The sequence below is a fragment of the Cottoperca gobio genome, unplaced genomic scaffold (assembly GCF_900634415.1).
Source record: "Cottoperca gobio unplaced genomic scaffold, fCotGob3.1 fCotGob3_231arrow_ctg1, whole genome shotgun sequence".
Taxonomy (NCBI): Eukaryota; Metazoa; Chordata; class Actinopteri; order Perciformes; family Bovichtidae; genus Cottoperca; species Cottoperca gobio.
The window spans coordinates 138358-148357 of NW_021166860.1; the positions used below are offsets into that span (position 1 = coordinate 138358).

At 34.0% G+C, this 10000-nt stretch overlaps 3 protein-coding genes across 3 annotated transcripts in view; 2 read left to right on the forward strand and 1 right to left on the reverse strand.

Annotated features, from left to right (window-relative positions):
- The window catches only part of LOC115004966 (uncharacterized), a 13137-nt gene extending 12021 nt beyond the window's left edge, over window positions 1-1116 (forward strand). Inside the window, 1 exon segment of the mRNA XM_029426728.1 lies at window positions 1103-1116. Coding sequence (XP_029282588.1) covers window positions 1103-1116 — 14 coding nt within the window.
- Window positions 1117-3212: 2096 nt separating this feature from the next.
- Window positions 3213-5220, forward strand: LOC115004968 (uncharacterized). The gene is made up of 2 exons (XM_029426730.1): window positions 3213-3418; window positions 3563-5220. The coding sequence occupies exons 1-2, from the start codon at window positions 3264-3266 to the stop codon at window positions 3834-3836; spliced, it is 429 nt and encodes a 142-aa protein (XP_029282590.1). The 5' UTR covers window positions 3213-3263; the 3' UTR covers window positions 3837-5220.
- A 1565-nt stretch (window positions 5221-6785) lies between these two features.
- Window positions 6786-10000, reverse strand: part of LOC115004967 (DNA (cytosine-5)-methyltransferase 3C-like) — an 11322-nt gene continuing 8107 nt past the window's right edge. Inside the window, 10 exon segments of the mRNA XM_029426729.1 lie at window positions 6786-7340; window positions 7677-7795; window positions 8322-8391; window positions 8469-8554; window positions 8636-8784; window positions 8980-9025; window positions 9027-9071; window positions 9164-9309; window positions 9405-9489; window positions 9703-9886. Of these exon segments, the coding sequence (XP_029282589.1) occupies window positions 7190-7340; window positions 7677-7795; window positions 8322-8391; window positions 8469-8554; window positions 8636-8784; window positions 8980-9025; window positions 9027-9071; window positions 9164-9309; window positions 9405-9489; window positions 9703-9886 (1081 nt within the window). The 3' untranslated portion in view covers window positions 6786-7189.

A 10000-nucleotide genomic window follows, 5' to 3' on the forward strand; every position in this document is an offset into this window, starting at 1 on the left:
AGAGACACAAAATGACTACAAAAGAGACACAAAATGCTACAAAGGACACAAAATGACCACCAAGACGACTACAATGTTACTACAAAGGAGACACAAATGACTACAGAAGACAACATGACTCACCGAGACCAACAATGATCAAGACCAAACGACACAAACACAACACACAAAGAGACACAAAATGACTATAAAGAGACACAACATGACTACAAAGAGAACACAACATGACTTACAAAGAGACACAAATGACTACGAAGAGACACAACATGACTACAAAGCGACACAAAATGACCACAAAGAGACACAAATTGACTACCAAAGACACAACATGACTACAAAGAGACACACATGACTTACAAAGAGCACACAAAGTGACTGCAAAGAGACACAAAATGATCCAAGAGACACAACATGACTACAAGAGTAGACACAACAGGACTGCAAGAGACACAAAAGACCACAAAGAACCAAAATACTACAGAAGTTGACTGGCAAAAGTGTACACAAAATGACTACAAAGAGACACAAAGTGAAAGTATAGTTTAATAACTTAATGATATATAAATATATAAAGTATAGTTTTAATAACTTAATGATATATAAATATATAAAGTATAGTTTAATAACTTAATGATATACTAATTATATAAAGTATATGTTTAATAACTAATGATGTATAAATATATAAAGTAGTTTAATAACTTAATGATATATAATTATATAAAGTAGTTTAATAACTTAATGATGTATAAATATATAAAGTATAGTTTAATAACTTAATGATATATAAATATATAAAGTAGTTTAATAACTTAATGATATATAAATATATAAAGTAGTTAATAACTTAAATGATTATAATTATGTAAAGTCATAGGTTTAATAACTTAATGATTATAAATCTATTAACGTATATTTTTAATAACTTAATGATATATAATTATATAAGACTGTTTATCAACTTAAGAATGTATAAATATATAAATATAGTTTTAATAAACTTAATGAATGTATAAATATATAAAGTATAGTTTAATAACTGTAATGATGTATAAATATATACAATTAAGTTTCATAAACTTAATGATGTTAAATTTTCTAGCTAAAGTAGTTTAATACTTAATGATTATATTAATTATATAAAGTAGTTTAATAACTTAATGATATATAATTATATAAAGTATAGTTTAATAACTTAATGATATATAATTATATAAAGTATAGTTTAATAACTTAATGATATATAATTATATAAAGTATAGTTTAATAACTTAATGATATATAAATATATAAAGTAGTTTAATAACTTAATGATATATAATTATATAAAGTATAGTTTAATAACTTAATGATATATAATTATATAAAGTATAGTTTAATAACTTAATGATGTATAATTATATAAAGTATAGTTTAATAACTTAATGATATATAATTATATAAAGTAGTTAATAACTTAATGATATATAATTATATAAAGTATATGAATTTAATGAACTATATAGTATAGTATACTAAGGTATATATAATTATAACTTAAAGATATATAAATTATATGTTTAATAACTAATTGATATATAATTCCATATACAAGTATAGTTTAATAATTAATGATTATATAATTATATTAAAGTAGTGTTTAATAACTTAATGATATAATAATTGATTAACGTATTATTTAAATAACTTAATGCATATAATATTAGTTCAAAGTTTATAGTTAATAACATTAATGATGTATAAATATATAAAAGTTAGTTTTTAATAACTTAATGATATATAATTATATAAAGTATATTAATAACTTAATGATATATTTATATTATATAAAGTATAGTTAATAACAGATATTAATGTTATAGTTTAAATAATTAAGTGATATATTATATACAATGTTATATTCATGGATTATATAAATATAGTAAACTTTATGTAATAACTATACTGAGGTTAATACTTTTAAATATATAAAGTATAGTTTAATAACTTAATGATATATAACTTTATAAAGTATACGTTATAAATATACTGATGTTAACAATATAATGTATATGTTTTAATAACTTTAAATGATGTATAAAATATAAGTATATGATATACTATACTTAATGATGTATAACTAATAAAGGCTATAGTTTGCCTAATTACAGAGAATTACATAGTAGTTTAATACTAATTATGTATAAATATAAGTCTAATAACCTTAATGATGTATAATACTTTTTATAAGTATAGTTTATAATAACTTAATGTATATCATATTATAAGTATAGTGTTAAATTAACTACAATGATATTAGATATTATATCAGTATCGTTTTAATAACTTAATTATAGTATAATTGATATAAAAGTATGTTTCATAACTAATGATGTTACAAAATATAAATATAGTTTTTTAAATAACTTAATGCATGTCAGTAAAATATAGTAAGTTACTTAATGATTTTTAAAGTAGTTTTCAACTTAATGATGTATAAATATATAAAGTATAGTTTAATAACTTAATGATGTATAAATATATAAAGTATAGTTTAATAACTTAATGATGTATAAATATATAAAGTATAGTTTAATAACTTAATGATATATAAATATATAAAGTATAGTTTAATAACTTAATGATGTATAAATATATAAAGTATAGTTTAATAACTTAATGATATATAAATATATAAAGTATAGTTTAATAACTTATGATGTACTAATATATAAAAGTATAGTTTAATAACTAATGATGTCTAAATATAAGTAATGTTTAATAACTTAATGATGTATAAATATATTAAAGTATAGTTTAATAACTTAATGATATATAATTATATAAAGTATAGTTTAATAACTTAATGATATATTTAATTATATAAAGTATAGTTTAATAACTTAATGATGTATAAATATATAAAGTATAGTTTAATAACTTAATGATGTATAAATATATAAAGTATAGTTTAATAACTTAATGATGTATAATTATATAAAGTATAGTTTTGTGATACTAAAATAAAAAAGGTGGCGTCTGGCAGCTGGTCGGTCGAGGACGGAGACACAATCACACGGTGTCCAGTTTCTGCACATACACACACACACACACACACACACACACACACACGTACTTAAATCAGTAAATGCACCCCCACTGTAACTGTATAAAGGCTGTAGTGCCCCTCCCGGCCTGCGGGGGCGCTGCAGCGCCTCGATCAGCTGTTTCCTTCTTTAACACGTGGGTTGCCGCTGAAACAGAGACAGCGGAGCAGCTGCTGGATGTGTTTGAGGGAAATGGAGGCTGTTTTCTTGAGGTTTGATTCTTTTGACTTCGAGGCTGATCGGAGGTTTCAGGACGGACTGAAGGATTTAAAGAAAAGTAAAAACAGCAGCGAGGAGAAGCTGCACGAGCTGAAACTCTTCTTCTATAACAGGTACACTGCTGCTTTACTACATGCATCTCTTCAGTGTTGTGCGTTATAAAACACGTCACACATGTTCCCAGTGCAGAGAATATGGTGCAGTACACATGTAGCAGTGTTTGAGTCAACGCATCACAAAGTGAAACCTGTCTGCAGGTTCGTGGAGCCCATCGACCGGCACAGCTACACACACTGGAGCTGTGCGTCTCCTCGTGGGACTGCGCGGGACTGTGACACCACAGACACCAGGACAGAACCCTCCGCGGACACGCAGCAGAAGCAGCTCTCCTTTGCAGAGGTGATGAGGCTGGTGCAGGACGGACAGGAAGTGCCCGGAGGCGCAAAGCTGGAGGTGAAACCCACCAATCAGAATCCCACTGAGTCTCAGATGGAGAGGAGACTGAAGCCCTGGGAAACATGTGGCAGTTAGAAACCTGCTTCCATCACGTTCATGATTGGAACAGCTGTCTTCACTTGCTTCTTGCTTCTTCTTTGAGTATTTCCATTAACGTGATGCACTATAAATCATGAATGTGTCTGCACCACATCATGTCACTCAGAGACTCAGCATGACCACACAGAGGATAAACAACTATCAAGTCTGTTGTGCAGTATTCTAGTAACTCTGCCTGGAATCAGTTCAACAAGAGCTTCTGATCAGCTGTTTGTTTGTGTTCTTCTTGTTTCTTCTGAAGCTGCAGAGAAAATATCGCTTGTTGCCACTAAATGACCTCTTGTGGGGGAATAACGAAGCGTTCGGTTGTCACATGAACAATAACTTGAAATATAAGAAGCAGGTTTCGCAGCTCAGCTTTTATTTCCATCTGTAACTTAATTTCCTAATGCTCTAAAGTAGTAAACTACATGAACATGAAGCTTTTCTTTTGAAAAGTCTGCAGGACGTTAATCCTGAATGAGTTTAATAAATCAAAACAATAAAACAAGACAAATGTCAGAACATCAAACAGGATTAAAACAGAAAAACAAGTCGGCCCATAAAAAGTATAAAATCCCACGTGCACTTTTATTCGTTGTTTCCTACATCACACTAATATTTCTCTACATTTCATAAAAACAATCAACACTCAGCAAAACAACTACGAGAACATTCACATTTAGCTGCTGCCAGTTAAAGGCAGAGGTGAAAAAACAACCGAGTTAGCACCGTTAGCTTAGCACCGATAGCTCGTTAGCTTAGCACCGTTAGCTCAGCGCCGTTAGCTCGTTAGCTCAGCACCGTTAGCTTAGCACCGTTAGCTCGTTAGCTTAGCACCGTTAGCTCGTTAGCTCAGCACCGTCAGGACTCAAACGTCCCAACAAACACGGAGGTCAAAGTGTCGACAGTTCTCTCACTGAAGGAAGCACCAAAACCTTTCACAATAAAACATGTGAGCTCCAAACTCAAGAGACACTTGAGCGGTTTACAATATATAATCATTATTACTGCGGCAACAACAGTTTAGGTTTACAGAGTTTGTTTTTAACATTCAAATGTCAAATTTGAAGTCCTTAAATTGAATGAAGTGATTAATCAGATTAAGTGAGTCTTTTATTATGAAATGAACTTTCTCTGAAGACGACGAGCCTCCCTTTGTGGCTCAATATCTGTTTTCTTTATTTCTATTGATTTCTTTATCAGTTTCCTCATCATATTTTTAATGCGTCACAGTATTTACAGGATTCAGTATCTGTGTTCACGGTCTTTAAATGAATATAAAAGCTCTTGAACACGTCTCACTGACGTGACGAAGCTTCAGTTACGTCTCCTCGTGTTTCAGGTCTTACGGAAATATTAAAAACAGTATTTTTGGTTTGGATCCTTAAAATAGATGAAGTGTTGCAGCGACGTGAAACCAGTGAAGTTCTTCCTGCTGCTCTGTGCCGGGAAGAATAAACTTCTCCACAGCTCAAGATGAACATATTTGGATCAGACTTCAAATTACAGGTAAATACAGATCACGTAGAAAGATTTCATATTTATAAATTAAATACAGGATAAAAAAGTGGAACTGCAGATTCTTAACCAATAAATCTGTGTTGAGGTAGAAACCTGAAGCCTGAAGCACCGGCTCGGTGGGGCGAGGTCATTCATATATATATATATATATATATATATATATATATATATATATATATATATATATATATATATATATATATATATATATATATATATATATATATATACTGTATATATATATTAATATATATATATACAGTATATATCGATATATACTGTATATGTATATATTAATATATACTGTATATATATATTAATATATATATATACAGTATATATCGATATATACTGTATATGTATATTAATATCATGTGATCTGTCAATAAGAGTAGTATATGGAGTTGTAGATGTTAGGGCCGTACTGAAGCTCTTTCACTCTTAATAATTGTTTTTAAATCCTTCACTTGAATAAAGTTATTGATTGGATTCAATGAGTTAATCTTTAATTAAATCAACTTTCTTAATGAATATAACTAACTTTGTGTGCAGCGAGTTGTTTTTAACAAACATGAAGTGAAGTAGAATATTTTAGTTTCTTTTAGTGACTTGATGTTTGGATCAGAGTCTGAAACAATCCTACAGTTTAACTCTTATATTATTAATATAAAAATATTATTATTATATTACTAATAATAGTATATTATAATAATATTACTATTATTAGTCATATAATAATAATATTATTAGTAATATAATACTATTAGTAATATAATATTATTAGTAATATAATACTATTATTAGTAATATTATAATACTATTATTAGTAATATTATAATACTATTATTATTAGTAATAATAATATTATAATAATATTATTAGTAATATAATATTAGTAATAATACTATTATTAGTAATATAATATTATTAGTATAATACTATTATTAATATTATTAGTAATATAATAACTATATTAGTATATTATAAGACTATTATTAGTATTATCATATTTATATATTATTCTATATTTAATACGTATTACTGTATTCCATAATAATTCATATTAGTATTAGATTATCTCGTTATTATTACTCTTTGGTATCTCTTAGTAGTTCTTTTTTTCTCTTCTCGTACTCTTTTGTTTTTTACTCTCCTTTTCGTATTTCTTCTCTTGTTCCTTATTTTTTCGTTCTTTCTCTGTTTTGTTTCTTCTTCTTCGTCATCTTCTCCTCCTCTTCTTAGTCATCCTCCTCTTCTTAGTCCTCTTCTCATCCTCTTCTTCATCCTCCTCCTCTTCTTCGTCCTCTCATCCTCCTCTTCTTCGTCCTCTTCTCCTCTTCTTCGTCGTCCTCTCCTCCTCTTAGTCCTCTCCTCCTCTTCGTCCTCTCCTACTCTTCGTCCTAATGTAATAATAATAGTGCAGCCTCGTCTGTATCTTTCTTTTAAGGATTTGAAAGTCGACGTTATGAATGAAGCTTCTCGTACGGCCCTTGTAGAATTATTAACTGTAATATCCAAATATGTAAATTAAGGCTATAAATAAGTTTACGTATTATAATCGAGGCATTTTGTCCAACGAGCTTCATGAATTATTCATTATAATTAAGTACAGTTATCATTATTTGTGGGTCTGAGTTCAGGATCCTGGAGCTGCTCAGTGAAGTAACGATGAGTCAGTGCTGATGACACATGATTGTGTGATTTCAGCTCCGAGTTGAGAGGAAACCTGGAGAAGCTGCAAAGTGTCTGCTGGTGGATTATAGAAGATACTCACAGGAGCTGAACTAGGACGTGAGAACTACGGGGGGGGAAGGGGGGGTTCAGGTTCACAGTTGTTGTTCACATTTATAGTAATCCTTCAGCGGGGCGAAGAGGTGGCGGATGACGGGCACGCTCCAGGAGCGGCCCAGCACTCTCTGCCTCTGCGCCCGGCCCATGTTGTTCACGTCCGTGTAGTGTTTGGGGAAGCCGAAGATCCTGAAACAACACAATGAGTAAGTGTTTCAGCCTCTATCTGAAGCGCTCGGATCACACGCTGCACGTAGTGTTTCACTCGTTAATAAAGCTCTGAATGACCTTTTGTTTCATGTTCCAGTCGGATCGCCTTTTAAATCAAATAAATGAAAGTGCTTCTGAAACCTTTTCTTTTACTCAGCGACGTTACAGTCTTCGTCTTTAAGCTTTCGTCTTTGTTTATCGCTTGTGTTTAAGTTGATTGTCATAATGTATTTATTGTTGTACTCATGTTTTCTATGTGAAGCATCACGAGCTGCATGTTTGGATGGAAGAGTTTAATGTGTTAAAAGGTCTTACTGTTCCATCTCCGTGCACCACAGGTAATCCTCTTTGCCGTTCATGGTGACAGGCAGCGGCCCCATCTTGCCCTGCCGTATGGAGTTAGACTTCGTGGTGATGGTGCGCACCTTCTCAAACTGCAGGAGACGAACAATCAGAATCAGTTTCTGCAGGTGCACCGAGTCAAGGGTTCAACCTTTTAAGAACCACTTGTGATGTGATGAAGTACCAACATGTCTACATGTTAGCAGTGTTCATCCACAGGCTGAGCTTCTGCTCAGTCAGTGTGTTACTACAGTCGTGCAGCGTGTACACACAGACAGGAAGCAGGAAGTAAAGCAGTGTTCTGCTGTGGACGTGTTTCACACACATACAAACATCAGTTCAAGTGTGCGATATATTTAGAATATCTACACCTCTTTCTCTCTTCAAACACACCAGAGGAGTCTTTACTTCCTGCTTCCTGTCTGTGTGTACAAACTGACGGGAGATGAAGCTCATACACTTCAACACATCAGAACGGTCCCTTTAAGACATTTAAAAACCTTTTTATTTCCACACAGAATGCCATGGAAGACCCTGATCCCCGGGTTACCTGCTATAACAGCAGACTGTCACAGCTTATCGTAGATCACACATAGGGAATCAAACTAAACTAAATACCTTTGCCAATCGTCCGATTTCCAGACAATCCTGGAGGCCCACTTTATCATCGAGGGACGTAGCGAGAGGTCTAAGCAGAAAGGCAGACCGGCCTGTTAACTCACATTAACTCACATTGTGTAGAAAGAGAACTGGTTCTAAACGTACCTGTTCATGCCGGGGAGGTTTCCCCAGAAGTAACGCGCTCTGTGAGCAGGACTGACTTTCACTGCGTCGATGAGGATCGGATTACACTGAAGCAAAGAATCAGCAGAAATGAGTTCAGTGTTTCCTGCCATCGAGCTGAGAGGACGCTTTCAGCGACAAATAATCACCTCGAGGAATCTGCAGATATCTGATTTATCGTTGGCACTCATGAAAACCACGTTTTCAAACAGCCAGAAGAACGGACGCTCGTCTTCCTCTTTCGGCTTCAACAAAGTCAGAAGGCGGTAGAACTCAAAGAAGAGCCGTCCAGTGCCTTCTGCAGGACGCACCGGGACCAGTTGTTAAAGAAGGGGGGGGGGGGTTAATGTCCAGCTAGCAGTGGAACTTGATCAAAATATACTTTGCACATTATTTGTTTCTCTTAGATTCACAACTTAAATCTGTAAAGTTACGACTTTAATCTGAATATCTTGAGCATTTCATCACGACTACGTGTCGACAGACGGCGTACCAAACAATCCTTTTCTCAGAGGGTTGACCATCGAGAGGTCGTTACAACGGACTTCCTCCGATCAGAAGATCAAAGGGACCCCATTCAGCCAGCTGCAACACAAGCACAGAGAGAAGTTGACGTTTCTACAAACTGCACGAGCCGAGCGGCCACAGAGCCGAGGCTTGGAGCGGCTCGTACTCACGTGTTTCCTCGTGATGGTTCGGACATCTTTGACATATTCTATCTTCCCCTCGTGCTTGACCAACCCCACTGTGATGGAATCTTCACAGATCTCTGAAGCGATGTAGCGCTCCATCTTGAAGCCCAAGTCTCTGAGCACCAGGTAGCCTGAGAGGAACAACATGCAGGTCACTTCTCAAGCTCCTCCTCAGTCGTACGTATATATCTATATATATCTAAAGATTATAATCGGATCAACCAACCTGTTGCAATGCCGTCAAAAAGCGAGAGCACCCTGATGGGTCTGCGCAGATCAGCAGGGATGGAGGGGTAAACTCTGTGAGGCTCCTGTGAAGTCAACACTTACATATAAAACTCTTACGACTTAAGAGAGTTGCATAATAACGTCTTGTGGTGTCTTTACGTCATGTAGCAAAGCTTCAAAAGATTCTGTACTCGTCTCTATCTGCAGCTGTGCACAAATACTTTTAACACAATAAATGCAAGAAGCTGCGCAGCGTTCAAATGTGGACTAAGAATCTGAGGGAACAAAGTGCGTACAAACGCCATGGCGCTGTTGTTGACGAAGAAGTCCTGGACTTTGACACTCCAGTCTGGTCGGAGCTTGAGGTTTCCGTTGCACTGGGACGGCTGGCACATGTAGCAGCTCCACGGATCCACGTCCTTCAGCTTGTCAAAGGTTCCTGGGCCATCAAGTATCTCCAGGCAGTCCTTACAGAAACATCTGGGGGACGCAGAGAACACGTCAAATAAGAGGAGAGGGGAGAGAGAGAGAAAGAGAGAGAGGGAGAGGAGAGATGGGAGAGAGAGAGAGAGAGAGGAGAGAGAGAGGAGAGAT

Excerpts from the sequence above, each read along its gene's own strand:
- LOC115004968 (XM_029426730.1), top strand. The coding sequence starts at position 3,264 with ATGTGTTTGAGGGAAATGGAGGCTGTTTTCTTGAGGTTTGATTCTTTT. Across the intron at positions 3,419-3,562 it reads AAACTCTTCTTCTATAACAG|GTTCGTGGAGCCCATCGACC; the intron begins GTACACTGCTGC and ends ACCTGTCTGCAG.